We start from the raw sequence: 15454 nt of genomic DNA on the forward strand, positions 1-15454 counted from the left end.
AAGCCTTTCCCGGCTGGCCGCCTCGAGTACGCGCCCAGGGCTAGGGCAGCAGGAATGGTCCCTGACCCCATCACCACCACTGCCCACAAACATCCCGCCTTAGGAAGCAAGCAGGGCCACACGGCAGGGGGTAACCCCCGCCTGATGCCAGAAAGGGGCATTCCCGCCCACCGGGTCAGGGCCGAGCTCCCGGGGGGAACGGGGGCAGGGGGGGGGGGTCAGACGGCTTCGGAGGACCGGGACCAGCCAGAGCCCTGCAGCCCGCAGAGCACGGGGCCAGCAAGGGAAAGCATGGAGTTGCACATCGCGGGTCTATAAACACACAGGCATCCGGGCTCCGAGCGAAACCTCATCGGTCTGGCAGGAGAGTGGTGCTTTCGCAATCGGAGTGTTTTCCCCATTTGGTGTCCCCGACAGCCAGTGCCCGGTGCCAAGAACACAGTAGGTGCTTCATACGCATTTCCTGGACAAGACCGCAAACACAGAGCCAGGGCTGGGTCTGTCCCCTTAAAAGCAGGGGACACGGTAGGAAAGGCTACTCTGTCCCTGTCAGAAGGACCCTGGCTCCCGGTGACATTTCTCCAAGGGAAGCAAGAGAAACGACCCTAAGAGAGAGATCGTGGGGAATGATGGATAGAAGGCAGAGCAGATGCAGAGGAGCTTTAATTGGGGTATCTATTTCATACCACTGGTCTCAACCCTCTCCGGTGAGTAATAAGCTCATTCAAGAGAACTGAATTCCAACTACTTGGCTTTGGAGAGAAATGAATGTTCCTTAAAAAAAAAAATCTGGTAAATTAAACCTCAATACACTCATGCCTTTGAATCTGCCTCTCTCCAAATCAGTGCCATTGTTCCGGCTCCAATCATTTGTCTCCAAGCCAGGGCGAGACACACATTTTGTCAAGAGGGGAAAATAGAAGGTAGCCCCTTAGGAGGAAAAAAAAAAAGCAGCAGCAGCAGGGAGGGAAGCCACGGGAGGAAAGCATCTGGTAGCATGGAGGGCAAGCCCGATACTCACCCGAACAACCACCACTTGTACAGACACGTGCTCCGGGAGGCGGATCGGGGCCCGGAAGTGCATGGCCAAAGACACAAGGAGGTGGAGGGTGGCCACCAGGCTCTTCCCATGAATTGCTTGTCGGGGGAGGGAAGAAGGGAGCTGCTTTAGATCAGAAAAGGCAATAAAGACATTGCATCCAAACGAGACCGCAGAGAAAAACCATGGGGGGGGGAAGAAAAGCACCGGCCACAGAAAAATGAAAATGATGAGCGCCTTGTGCGAATTTACTTCTTTCTAATTTTTTCCCTTCCTGTTGGCTTTCGGGTGACATGTGCAACCACTTTCAAAAGCACAGCATTTTTAAAAGGGGTCAACTGGGTGGTGTGATAAGGAGATGGAGCAGGCAGGAGAGTGAAATTAGCACAGGGAAGGGAGAATTTTGTGGAAGATGGGTCATCGTGACCACTTAGCCGTCACAATAATGTGCATTATTATCCCTGGCGCTTAAAAGTTCTCCCTCTGCACTATCAGCCTCCTGCACAAGGGAGGCAAGCAAGGGTGGATGGTGCTCCGGGGCTGGTGGAGAGCTTCCCAGCCAGGCCCTGCCTGCCCCTGCACTGAGGATGGAGCGGGGCGGGGGGCGGGGCCGCCCCCAACAAAGAACCCTCTCGCTTTAGCTCTTCATCTTTCTGGCTTCAGGTCTTGGCTGAGAATACCCCAATGTCACGTATTCGTCATGGCAGCACGCTCTGTGATTTATCCCAGAGGCCAGAATGAATCTTTTCCCGAGGACCTGCTCCGGCGGGTCATGGCTAGAACAGCTCATTTGCTGTTGCTCATTGCTCACTGGTGCCATGGGTATCTGGGGTTGGGTCCCTTCCAAAAACCCCACAGAGCTTCTCTCTCTTTCCCCTCCTTCCTCTGGGAGACTGCCTCCCCTGCCCCACCCGACCAGAAACAATTTCTCTCCTCTCGGAAGCAAGGGGGGAAAAAAAGGCAATGGCAGGCGTGACTTTGTCTCTCACCTAGGAGCTAGCTCCCAAGAGCGGGGACGCTGGCTTTGGCCTATCCTAGCTGCCTTCCATACAGCAGCAACAGGAATGGGTTTTGAACATGCAAGCCCAGAGAGGCCACGATGAATGACAGCATGGAGAGCTGAGGGGACAGTCTCGGTGTCCCCCGAGACTACTCACAGTCAACGGTCCACTGGAGCGCCCAGCCGTGGGGCCGCAGGAGGCCGTGCACGGCTTCCAGCACCGTCTGCAGCTTCTGCTTCTGCCCGATCTCAGACTGCGTCACCTCAGCCACATTCAGCTTGCAGCCCGCCAGTTTTTCTGCAACGAGGAAGACAAGAGTAAGACGCAGGGCGTCAGGAAACGCTGGAGGGTCTCAGGGCCGCCTGGTGCCCCGGCCGCAAGGGGGCCCTCCCCCACCCGGCCCGGGGCGAGCAGGTCATCACAGAGCAGTGGGGTGCTGTCAGGACGGGGAGCCACGGAGCTCCGAGCTTTCTAGTCCTTTGTGTTCCTTGGAAAAGTACGCCAGAGCGGAAGGGGGGTGTGGGGGTCGAGGGCAGAACTGGAGGTGTCCCACTTGGGAACATTCTAGGCACGTGACATGGAAAAAATGACTCGAGGTGCAACCGGGAGGCAGGGAGGGGACCTGCAGGGACGGGTACGGGGCCTGAGCGGAGGAGGCGGTGCAGGGGGTCCTCTTGTGTCTCTAATAGCAGGACACCACGGTAAGGATGGCGAGATGTTCACAGACACCACCACGAACGACTTTATCCCCGGGAGTGAGCCGGAAGCAGCCTGGAGGACCCCAGCAAGCCCGACAAGAACCGCCACACCTGCCCGAGATCCGGCGACTGCCGCCTGAGCCCGGCCTCGGTGGGAGCCCCGCCCACTTCGCCGCCGCGTGGGCCCCCCACCTGCTAAGGGGCAAGGCAAGAAGGGGCTCTAAGACCCAGGTGTCTCCTGATGGGATGTCTCTCCTCAGCAAATCAACAGCAGCAGCATCGCAGAACATGGCGACCTGTTCCCCAGGAGGGTGACCACGGTGCCTGGCACAGAGCCCAACCGGCCGCGAGCCAGGACGTGGCTGCTGGCTGTGGCACTGAAGGGGGGTACAGCAGACAGTGGAGTCCAGGCTGGTCACGGTGAGGCTCCCGTTTTGCAAGTGGTCCCCAGCAAAGCTCTGTGTACGGCATTCCGTCTGGAGGCCCGCTAACTCGGCGTTCTCTCCCCATGTCATCCCCTCCCTCGATTAGAACAAGAGCAAAAGCCATTTTAATATTCCCCCCAGGATAATATTATAGAGCAATGCCTGTGGGGCTTGGGATGCTCCTTCCTTTGCTTCCTTCCTTCCTCCCTTCCTTCGTTAGCTCACAAAATAGTTACATGAGCACCTTCTGTGCACCAGGCACCGTCCTGGGGCTGGGCGCAGCACAGACAAGAGGCTCCCCGGTGGGGGGAGGCAGCCTCACCTCCATAACATCGGGCTGCAGCCGTGAGTGCTAGAAGCAAAACAAAGCAACTCAACCAAATGCATCCAGCAGGGGCTAGAAGTGGTTGCTGTTTATATATTTTGATGTCCCTCTGCATCTGATAGATCCTAGCTGGATAAGCCACAGCTGTTCCATATGAACACCCTGAAAATACACAGCAGGTTCCCCATGTGTTACAGGGCAGAGCAGAGGATCCTGGGGAAGGACGGAGGGTTACAGAGCTGGGTGGTCCAAGAGCCGCGCCTGCTGGGAGACGGGGAGCCCGGCACGCCTCTGCCGTCCCCTCCACCAGCCAACCCTGCAGCCCCTGCAGGCTGAACGTGGCCGTGATACCCAGGCTGAAGGAGGAGGCGTGCTGGAGGCGGAAAGGAAACTGTACCAGCCTGTTAGGGCTGCGGTCACAGAGGACCTCAGACCGGGGGGCGTAAACAATGCAAATGTACTTTCTCTCAGGATCCTGGAGGTTAGAAATCTGAGATCAGGGGCTGGCAGAGCTGCTTTCCCCTGAGGCCTCTCCCCCCGTGTCCTCACACGGCTGTCCCGCTATGTGTGTCTGTCTTGATCTTTTCTTCTTAAAAGGACACCAGCCGTATGAGTTTAGGGCCCATTCCCCAATGACCTCATTTTAGCTTAATGACTTTTAGAAAGACCCCGTCTCCAAATACAGTCACATTCTGAGGTCCTAGGGATTAGGATTTCAAATTAGGACTTCTGGGGGCGGGGGGGACACAATTCAGCCAATGACAGGAACCAAGGAGGCTGGCTGCACCTGGGTGCTGCCTGAGGCTGGTCCCGCTAGCCCTGCCACGTGCGAGAGGATCACACATCTGGCTGCCTGAGTCGCCGGCATCACTCTGCCTACCGATGGGCCCCAGGGGCGGCTCCGGGCTCTGCTGGCTTTGCTGCGGCCAAACCTGGCTTCAGAGCACAGAGAGGGACGGAGGAAGCTGGGGTGGATCCTCAGATGTGGCAGGCAAACGTGGTGAGGCTGAATGCAGGGCTGTGAACACTCCCTGTGCAGGGAAGGGCCTGCCTTTTGCAAGAAGGGAGTGCAATGAGTTAGAAGCAGGACCACAGCCAGCCCAGGAGGCTCCTGGGACCCCGGCAGGGGCACCCTCCCTCTGCCCACACATGGCCCACCTTGCGGAAGAGTTACACCCGCCGAAACCTGCCATGGGGCAGAGTCGGCAGCTGCTTCCAGGGTCTGCTCTCAAGAAGACGGACCCAGCTGGGGTCCTGCTGCTGACTCGCACTTGGTAATCTCACATGGCCAAATCCAGAGGTCCACGTTCTGTCCTCACTCCCGCCTCCTTGAAACACCCTTCCCCCACCCCTCCCTGCCTCCTCCCTACAGCTGGACCCTTCAGACTCCTTCGCTGGCTCCTCCTCTTCCTGACCCCTTCCTGACCACCCAGGGCCCCAACCGCACCCTTCTTCTCTCTCCAGACGCACAGAAGTCAGCTTTGGCCTCGGCACTCGGCCACAGTCTCCCTTTTGGCTTTGGCTTCTGCCTTTGGAGACGGTGACAAGCCGAATGTCTAGTCCACACGGGTGTCATTCCTGCTAACCCTGGGCTCGAGGACTATATGCTCACACAGGTCCCTGCTGCATCTCATCAGTGCAGCGACATCAGCAGCGAGTAATCAGCAACCAGGCAAGACATGCTGATTTTCTGTTCAGATCCGAAAATTCTCTTCCGTGGTTCTTTTCCTCCAACAGAGGAGTGTGTCAACCCATTTGACATACGAGAGATTTTGGAATCACCTTATTGAGTACTCAAGTAAGATATTCACGCGGGATGGAGGTCAGCTGCCAGAACTAGCCTCCCACAACACAGAGGGTAACACAGCCGACGCAGGATGACGGACAATCACGCAGCTTCGGATCGAGTGTGACATTTGCCAGCCGAGGGGGGTACCAAAGGACATGCCTTGAGGGGCAAGAATTCTTACCTGAGACCTGCTCTAAAGATGCCCCTTGTCACTCGTCGCCTGGGAGGGGCCGGCACCATTTACAGGCAAATTCAGAGCCTGGCCTATGATCCGGTGATGGTACCAGCAACCCCCCGCCCCGCCCCGCTAGAACTCAGGCTTAGGATACGATTTTTTCAAGCAACTGGGTGAATGAAGCCACAGGGGCGTGCAGAAGCATCGGAAGGAAAAAATTTGAGTGCAACACTCTTTAAGTTTGCTTCTGAAAATGCTAGGAAGTATCTCCCTCCGGCAGGGAACCAGGCACCTGCTCAAGGGACCGTTTCAATAAGACAGCGGCGTCACCCATGGCCAGCTCTTTGCGTCCAAGAGCCGAAGGGGAGCTCGGTCTTCACCGCAGACAAGGAGGACAGCTGGTAACCCGGGCAGCAACCCCATCAGAAGAATCCCTGCCGGCGGATCCGAAGATCCATGCGCTCCCCACCCCTTGCCTACTGTAAATATCTGTCATCACGAATGGCCGGTATAATGACCCTGAGGGGACCGAAGCCCCCCGACAGCGCCGAGGATGACCCTGGGAATGACCACACCAACACTACGATCTAAAACATCAAAACTCTGACCAACGCTTTTTTTTTATCCACACCTAATTCATGTAGAGTGTTACATTAGTTTCAGGCATACAATATAATGACTCCACCTGACTGCCATTTTTAATAATAAACTGGTGATAACGATTACCAATCCCGATAACATTTCAAATTTATTCTTGTACCGCGGGAGTCATTCCAAGATGGGGATGACTGGGCTCAGCCAAATACTGAGAAATTTTTGGCCATTTGGCCTTAGGCCACCTAATGAATCTGGACCATCCTCTCCAGGTGGGGCGCCCAGGTACCATGGCTCTAAGCATCACCTCTGTGCTGCCGAGCTCTCCACCCTCTCACCTGGCCGCTGACTCAGGTAGAACAGGCCCCGGCTGCTGCAACACCAACCTCATTCCCCACCGCCACGCTCCTCCCAAGGGGCTCCTGGTTCCCCAGCTGCTCAGGCCACGAACCTGGCTGTCATGTCAGCCTTGACACCTCTGGCAGCTCCAACCTCCAAGATCCCTCCCGGGGTCTGCACCTCCCCCTAGCCTGAGCCACTTCATCTGATGCCTGGGCTGCCGGAACAGCCTCCTGACAGATCTCAGCTCCTGCTCCCGACACCCCCGCCTTCTATACCCAGAAGCCCAGGTGACTTCGTAAAACACTTAGCTCAGATCAAGTCCCGGCCCTGCTCAAAAGCTCTAGCGGTTCCCTGTCACTTGGGATAAAAGCCTTTGCTGGATGTGATCTGGCCTCATCCATCTTCCCGGCCCCGTCCAGCACCCCCACGACCCCTCTCCCCCACCTCCTGCAGCCTCCTTCCACTAATCCTTAAACACTCCAGACTCCTCCTCACATCCGAGTCTTGGCCTGGAATGTTCTTCTGAGGCTGGTGGTGCAGACATCTGCTCAGATGTCCCCTCCCCAGATACCCACCCCCACTGCCCAAACCCTCTCCGCCCCGTGACCCTCTGGCTTCCTTCCTAGCGCGTGCCACTCTCTTAAAGCATCTGTTCGTGTCCCATAACATTTCTCTTTCTTCCCTCTGCCAGAATGTAGGGGGACAGGTGGGCGAGGGGACCCCCCCCTTGCTACCACTGCATCCCCAGAGCCTAGATCCACACCTGCCACAAGGTGAATCTTCGTCCAACAGAGGAACAACCAAGACAAACACAACTTCTTCCCTCCAAATGTACTTCTGGAGGACAGACTGAGCAAGGGCGTGACATGTGGGCCATTCCCTCCCCATTGCCCCTGTAGGAGGGCTGACCCACAGAGGAAGGGGCACCGTTCTTGCCCCATCTCCCTGTCCCCATGGGAAAGTGCTGGAAGCTGGGTGTGGCCCGCTGCAGCGCAGGAGCTGCCACCTGGAGCATGGGCTCAGGCTACCCTGAAGACATCTGACCCATGCCACCTTGCGGAGAATCGAGTGGTCCAGCCTGGAGACCACCCCACGGTGGCCCTTTGCTGGGGTGCCTGTGCACTCACCCAAGAGCTTCTGCAGCACCTGGCCGTCATAAAGGTCCTCCTCCAGCTGCTTCACGATGATTCTCTCCTCCACCAGGACGTCGTTGATCCAGTCGATGAGAACCTGAGGACAAGGAGCATTATGGCCTCGCCCGCCGTGCCAGGCAGACCAGGGCAACGGCCAGAGCAAGCCCAGGAACTGAGCACTGTTGGGCACCAAAACCTGCCCCAGCATGGCGGCCAGGCAGACAGGCAGGGAAAGACACAGCCTGGGCTGCAGGACTTCCCGTGGGACTTCAAGAGGGGACGGCGGAGGGCAGCCACCGCGGTAACCCTGGGCATCCTCCTGGCAGGAGCTTGGGTGGACGGGGCCACTCTCAGGAAAAGGAAATGAGGGTAACCGTTCACTGTGGCTTGGAGGAGGGGGTTACACGAGTAACAGCAGCACCGCCCCTCGCAGCCCGAGGCAGGACAGGTGGCCCATACCACGTCCATCGCTCCCCTCCCACGAGGTCTGCACCAGAGCAGGCCCCCGTCACCCTGAGCCTAAAGCCGTGGAGAGAAGGCGGCCCCAGATGGCCCGTGACTGACAGCTCTGAGCGCCTCCTCTTTTCAACAGCTTTATTGAGACGGAATTCACATCCCATACAATTCACCCTTTGAGAGTGTGCAATTCAGGGGTGTTTGGTCTTCACAGGATCATGCACCCATTGCCACAATCAACTGAGAACAACTTCATCGCCCCAAAAGAAACCCATAGCCAGTAGCAGGCCCTCCGACCCCTCCTTCCAACCACTCAACTCTGCCCTCGGTCCGTGGATTAGCCTATTCTGGGTATTTCATATAAATGCAATCTCGTGCAAATGGGATTGATTTCCTATAAATTTCACATCAACTTTATTTCATATAATACGTGATCTCTCGGGGCGCCTGGGTGGCTCAGTCGTTAAGCGTCTGCCTTCAGCTCAGGTCATGATGCCAGGGTCCTGGGATGGGGCCCCACACCCGGCTCCCTGTTCCGCGGGAAGCCTGCTTCTCCCTCTCCCACTCCCCCTGCTTGTGTTCCCTCTCTCGCTGTCTCTCTCTCTCTGTCAAATAAATAAATAAAATCTTTAAAAAAAAAAAATACGTGATCTCCTGTGTCTGGCTTCTCTCGCTGGGCATGATGTTTTCAAAGCTCGTCCATGCCTAAGCACGCATCAGAACTTTATTCCTTCCCGTGGCGGAATGACATCCCAGCACACGGATCTATCAGGTTTCACGGATCCTCTCATCGCAGTTGATGGGCATCTGCACTGTCGCCACTTTTCGTGGCGTTGGTGAGTCATGCTGCTGGGGACATGCACTCGCTTCTCTAGGCCAGCCTTCCGCTGGAGACTTTTCTCGACAAGTTTCCGTTCTCCTCGCCGGCGATGTATCATCAAAGAGGACGGCTTCAGCTATGAAAAGATCTATGGAGAAACAGGATTCCCTTCAGCCAATCCCGCTTCAGCCACGAAATAAAATGGATGCCCGAACAGATTCGATCAAAAATAGCGCAGGATTTTCCTGTGCAGGCAAAACTAAGAAAACTACCTAATTGGTCTCAATGACCTCTTGGAGATGGGACTTTATGGCCCTTCTCAAAGATAAACGAAAGGGCACAAGTCTAGAATACAGTGTTCTCTGTCACCCTTGGAAACAGATGTAACCTGCAAAACTGGCCACAAGGCAAATTTCTCTGAAGCATCTTCTGTTTTCCCACTCACTCAAAAACATGACATCAGACACACAATCCCATGAAGAACAGAAGTGAACATAAATTAAAGGCAGGTCTGGAGGAAGAAAGAGGTGAGCAGCTCTGTGGCATTCTGGTTTCAACAAAGCCATCCTGAAAGGTCAGCGAGATGGAGCCAGGTGCAGTTCTCCCGCACCGTGCCCCCACCCCCTGCTCCCTCCCCTCCCTCCCTCTCCCTCCCCAGGGCCAGCTGCCTGGGTTGAGAGCCTGGCCCGGGGTCCGGCAGCTGGACCTCGCTCCCCTGCCCAGGGCCATGACCGCACCATCAGCCCCTAGCTGAGCTGCCTCCCCTCCCGCCTTCCGGCACCCGCCTCCACAGACACCACCCCTCTGTGTCCTCCCCTCTGACCCCCCTTCCAGTTCCCTCGAGGGTCCTCCTTGACTGCTACAGGCCTCTGGAGGCCTCGCCGTGGACAACTCTTCCTCTCACTCTCCACTCTCCTCCAAGGCCAGCTCATGCCTTCCCACAACTTCCAGTGCTGTCCCCAAGTCAGAAACCCCCAAATATGCAGCCCCACCTCCACAATCCTACTGCTCAGGTGTCCCTAAAAGCATCTCTGAAAGAATTCATCTCCCTCCAAACCTGCTCCATTCCCCTTCTGGGAAAGAAACAGAATACCATCCACCAGTGTGAAGAGCCTGGACTTCACCCCTCACCCCACTTCTGCCCACCTCATAACTTTTCACCTTCTCCTCTTCACCATCCTTGACTAAACCACCTCCTTGAACCGAGGCCACTTCCAACTGAGCATCCTGCCTCCTTGCTGGTGTTCTTAAGAACCCCAAGCTCCGCTCTGCCTCAGGACCTTTGCACATGCCATTCCTTCCAACCTGAACACACCTCCCCCCCACACCAAGGCCTGGCCAGCTCTCACTCATCCTTCAGGTCTCAAACTTCCCTATCATTCTCTGACCGCCGCGTCCCATCCAGGCCATGCGCCCCATCGCCCTCTCAGCACAGCCGAGCACCATTTCCCTGACCCTGTTCACATTTACGATGGGCACATATCTCCGTGTGTAATGATCTCCCCCACTGGACCCAAAGCTCTCCGGGGGTGGGAACTATGGCACCAGCGGCTCCGTCCCCAGCACTCGGGGCTCACTGCCTGCCAGAAGCAGCCACCAAGTTGAATAACCAATTTACGGAGCACCCACTCTGTGCGAGACTCTGAGAATAAACAAGACAGATGGGGCCTCTGTTCTTACATTCTAATCCGACATGAAAAGATCCACAAATATACACACTTTCAGACTTGCGATCAATGTGAAAGAGAAAAACAAGGCAGGGTACAGTGGAGAAGCCTGACAGAGACACCAAGTCAGGTGATGAAGGTCAAACGCCAACAGGGATCTGTCACGGTGATGGCAGGTGCCCTGACCTGATATGACGGGATGAGAAGGGCACTTTACCTCTCTGGTGTTCCTCCTAAAACCCACTACCCCACTCCAATCTGGAGCAAAACATCAGACAAATTCCCATAGAGGGGCATTCTCCAAAATTCCTGATCAATACTCATCAAAATGGGCAAGGTCATCATAAACAAGGAAAGTCTAAGAAACTGCCAGAGCCCAGAGGGGCTAAGGAGACTGGATCCATGATGAACTGTCACGTGGGATCCGGGATGTGGGCCTGAACCAGAAAAAGGACAAAAAAAACTGGGGGAAAAATGTGGGGAAAAATGTGGGGAAAAAACTGAGGAAATCTGACTAAAAGGGGGACTTTAGTTAACAACGTATTAATACTGAACACATGGGCCACGCTGATCTAGAATGTTAACAAGAGAGGAAATCAGGTGTGGGGCATACGGGAACTCTCTGAGCTCTCCTTTGCTATTTTTCTATAACTTTAAAACTGTTTAGAAAATAAAGTCTATTGAAAAAAATAAGGCAGGGTTTGGGGATGGGGAGGGTACAGTGGCCATTGGGGACCAGGAGGTCAGGGGGCTTCCTGGAGAAGGTGGCATCTGAGCAGAGAGAGGAAGGAGGATGGGGATCAGCCGTGCAGCCACCTAGAACAACCAGGGGGGTGCGAGGTTGGGGAGCCGGGGCAGGGAGATGCAGAGCCAGCCCCAGATGCCCACCTCGCCTCAGGGGCAGCAGCTGTGAAGCCGCTCAGGGTGGTGGATGAGGGGAGCGACCGTGGGCATTAGCGGGATGGGGAAGCACCCAGACATGACAGAGGGCACAGGTGGGGCAGGAACAAGGGTTGGAGATGACCCTGGGAATGGGCAGGCGAGGCAGGATGGAGGACCAGGAGACGGACAGAGGAGGGGGGTGGCTGGGCAGGTGCGTGGGACGCCTCCAGGGTGCTGAGGTCTTGGGAACGGTGTAGAAAGTCAAGAGGAAGACCCGTGCCACAGGCTGGAGGCACCAGTGAGGAAGGGGAGAATAAGGGGAGACAGTTCAAGGAGGGAGGGAAAGGTCTAGAAGCAGCTGGGAGCATCTGGAGCTGGGAGGACACCTGCCCCCTCCTGCCCCAACATCCATGGTGGGGGGGGGGGGGGGGGGGGGGAGCCCCCCCGAGCCATCCGGGCCCCATCACCCACCCTCCCAGGACCCTGGTTACACAGCTGCCAGCTATCACAGGAAGACCTGCCCCATCCCTTTGTCTCCCCCCGGCCACCAGCGACCTGGCTCGTGGCAAGAAGGACCTCATCCTCGATCCCTTAATCCTACAAAGCTCTACCATGGTCCTTTTATCAGCAAGTTTACAGCAATTATAGGCACCAAGTGACAGAATCCCACTCACCAGCTATCACCGAGCACCTGCCTCGTGCCAGGTGGTAGGGGGCAAAGGTGTCCCCGACCTCCAGGAGTTGACGCTCCACCTGGGAGGTGGGCAGAGATGAATTAGGAGCACAGGCGGGGAAATGGCAAAAAGCCAGGCCGTGGAGGCGCGAAGCTATGCCTCTGACGTCTCAGGGAAGGTGGGGGCGTTCAGAAGGCAAACCCACAGTGGGCAGGGCAGGAGGACCGGGTGCCCCACAGGAGCCAAGCTACAGCCCACGCCGCCTCCATCGGGGCTGGAGTCACAGAGAACCACCTCCTCCCCGCCTTGCTGACGGCCCCGGGCACAACTGCACAGACCACACTTTCTCAGGCCAGGGGATGGGGATGCTTGCTTCTCCCCTAAGACCAAGAGACCTGGAATGCCCCCCACTGTGGCTCTCTAAAGCTGACCCACGGCCCAGACCTTGAACCCACTCCCACAGCCACAGACCTGAGACCCCTGTGTCTATGCCCCTCCCCACCCAGGGCCGGTTCTGGCTGCTTGATGAGATTTTACTGGTGTATATTTTTTGCAAAATGTGTCATTTAAACTTAAGAGATAAAAATGAGTGTGGGGACACAAGGCTCAGCAACCCTAACCCCCCATTTTTGGTCTTCAGAGCCCTCCCCTACCTGGTTCCCCTCTCTGGCCAGCCTGATTCCCCACCAGCTTCCCACAGCCCTCCCAGCCTGCCCTGCTGCCGGCCTTCTGCTCCGCTGCAGATCCCCTGCTCCTGCACCTCCTCACCCACCCGGGTCGGGCACCCCGCACCTCACAGCAGCCACAAAGGGCTGGCCCTTGACCCCCGCCCCCCAGGCAGACTTAGCACTCCCTCAGGCCAGGGATGGCACCTGCTACTTTAGCCTCCCCACAGCACCCAGCAAAGCCCCGAGCCCTAAAGGGGTTATAGATACCAGATAAGTGACTACTAATAACGTTCCTCATGTTGTCTATAATTTTCGGCTACTAGCTTTAAAATGATTTTGTAGGCAGAAATTTTTAAATGCCCCCTAAGATCCCAGCCTGCTGTGTACAGGCCCCTATCACCCTTAGGGCTGTGAAGATGATGGCGTGCACCGCATGATGAGGCTGTTATAGAAAGATTATCCAGGTGGGGCCTAACCTAAGCACATGAACCCTTTGAACCTGGATTGAGGGGTCAGAGACCACAGGCCAAGAAAGGGGAAGCACGGGGGAGAGCCTCCGTTGCTGGCTCTGAAGGCAGCAGGGCCCACATGGAGAGGAAAGGCCTCTAGGGGCTGAGCTGATTCTTACCCAGAGCCTCCAGAAAAGAACTCAGCCTGATGTCACCCCCAGCAGAGAACCCGGCCACACCTCTGACCTGCTAATAAACAATGTTGCTTTAATCAGTTGAACTGATACTTAGTTACACATCAAGAGAACACTAATACAAAGGGCATTCGCTATCACAACTTTCAAGCATCAGCCTCATAAACAAGCACCACTACCACCACCTACAAAACCCAGTATGCTGCCCGTAGGCCCCGCCGAGTTTTAGCTGTGCGACCTGGAGCCAGTCACTTAACCTCTCTGGTCCCCAGAGTCTTTGTTAAAAAGAAGACAAACCAATTCCTACCCCTGTGTGTGCTACATGACCCAGCAATTCCAGTTCCAGACGTTTCTGCTAAGGTATAATCCAAAAGTGCCCCTAGACATTTACTAACTCTCGAACGATTCCAAATTCTGTGTAGGAAAAACTATATACACAGAAGACAAAGCCTGAAGGGACACCAATAAAAGAAAATTACCACTGCCTTCTGTTTGATTTTTGTCTTCCAGGTTTTCAGCAGTCTATATGCTGCTGTGGTAGTTAGAAAAAGTAATAATAAATACCCTTTAAAAAAATCACTCTCCAGATGGCTTCTTTGCAGAAATTGACAAGCAGATCCTAAAACACATATGGAAATCCAAGGGCTCCCAAATAGCCAAAACAATCTCAAAGAAGAAGAAAAAAGTTGGGAGAACTCACACTTCCAGATTTCAAACCAAACCAAAAAGCTACAGTAATAAAAATGCGTGGTGCTGGCATAAGGAGAGACACAGAGACCAAGCGAATGCAGCTGAGAGGCCACCAATCATCCTCCCACTAAAGTCTACAGAAAGCAGTAAAGATGATAATTCAATTCAGCAAATGGTGCTGGGACAACTGGGTGTCCACGTGCAGAAGAATACACCACACACAAAAATCAAAATCAACTTGAAATGGATCAAAGACCTCAGTATAAAAACGAACACTACAGAAGTCTTAGAAAGCAAAATAAACCTTCATGAGCTTGGATTAAGTAATGACTTCTTAGCTACAACACCTAAAGCACAAACCACACACACAAAAAACCAGATAAAATGACTTAAAACTAAAAACTTTTGTCCTTCAAAAGATACCAGCAAAGGAGCACCTGGGCGGCTCAATCAGTTAAGCGTCTGCCTTCAGCTCAGGTCAGATCCCAGAGTCCTGGGATCGAGCCCCACGTCGGGCAACCTGCTCAGCGGTGAGCCTGCTTCTCCCCCCGACTCTGCTCCTTCCCTGCTTGTGCTCTCTCTCAAACAGATGAGTAAAATCTTAAAAAAAAAAAAAAAAAAAAAAGATACCTGCAAGTAAAAAGATAGCCCACAGAATGGGAAATGATTTTGCAAAATCCTGAGAAAGGGTTTGTATCTAGAATGCATAAAGTACTCTTACAACTCAACAATAAAAAGACAGCTAATTTTAAAATGTGCAAAAGATCTGGAGAGACAGTTCTCCAAAGAAGCACACACATCCCCGACGCGTGAAAAGTCACTAGCAATTAGGCAAATGCAAATCAAAACCACGGTGAGACACCATTTCATACCAATAAGGGTAGCTATAATTAAAAAGGCATACAATAAAAGGTGTTGGCAAGGATGTGGAGAAACTGAAACTTTTCCCACATCGCTGAAAGCATGTAAAATGGTGCAGCTACTTTGCAGAACAGTCTGGCAGTTTCTCCAAAGGTTATATACAGAATTATCATCTGACCCAACAACCCCACTCCCAGGTATGTGCCAAAAGAGAATACTGAAAACACATGTCCATGCAAAATCTCATACACGGATATTCAAAATATCCACTATTCAAAACAGCCAAAAGGCAGAGACAACCCAAGGTCCATCAACAGATGAAGGCGTAAACACAGTGTAGTCTATCCACACAGTGGAATATTATTCGGCCATAAAAAGGAATAAAGTACTGACACCTCTTACAACATGGATGAAACTTTCAAACGTTACACCGAGTGAAAGAAGCAAGTCACAAAAGGCCACATATTGAATGATTCTCCTTACGTGCAATACCGAGAATCAGCAAGTCTATGGGGACAGAATAATTCCACAGAGACAGAGTGGCTACCATCGGCGGGGGGGGGGGGGGGGGG

At 54.5% G+C, this 15454-nt stretch overlaps 1 protein-coding gene across 5 annotated transcripts in view; it reads right to left on the reverse strand.

Moving 5' to 3' along the window:
- PARVB (parvin beta) overlaps nucleotides 1-15454 on the reverse strand; it is a 93099-nt gene that overhangs the window by 24287 nt on the left and 53358 nt on the right. For all 5 annotated transcript variants that reach the window (XM_025882228.2, XM_025882223.2, XM_073882659.1 and 2 more), the window contains 3 exons: nucleotides 7516-7618; nucleotides 2197-2337; nucleotides 1022-1137 (listed from right to left, as the gene is read on the reverse strand). In XM_025882228.2, coding sequence (XP_025738013.1) covers nucleotides 1022-1137; nucleotides 2197-2337; nucleotides 7516-7618 — 360 coding nt within the window. The remainder of the gene's footprint in view (nucleotides 1-1021; nucleotides 1138-2196; nucleotides 2338-7515; nucleotides 7619-15454) is intronic.

Source organism: Callorhinus ursinus, unplaced genomic scaffold (assembly GCF_003265705.2).
Source record: "Callorhinus ursinus isolate GAN/ISIS: 27379988/994484 unplaced genomic scaffold, GSC_fseal_2.0 scaffold48, whole genome shotgun sequence".
Lineage (NCBI taxonomy): Eukaryota > Metazoa > Chordata > Mammalia > Carnivora > Otariidae > Callorhinus > Callorhinus ursinus.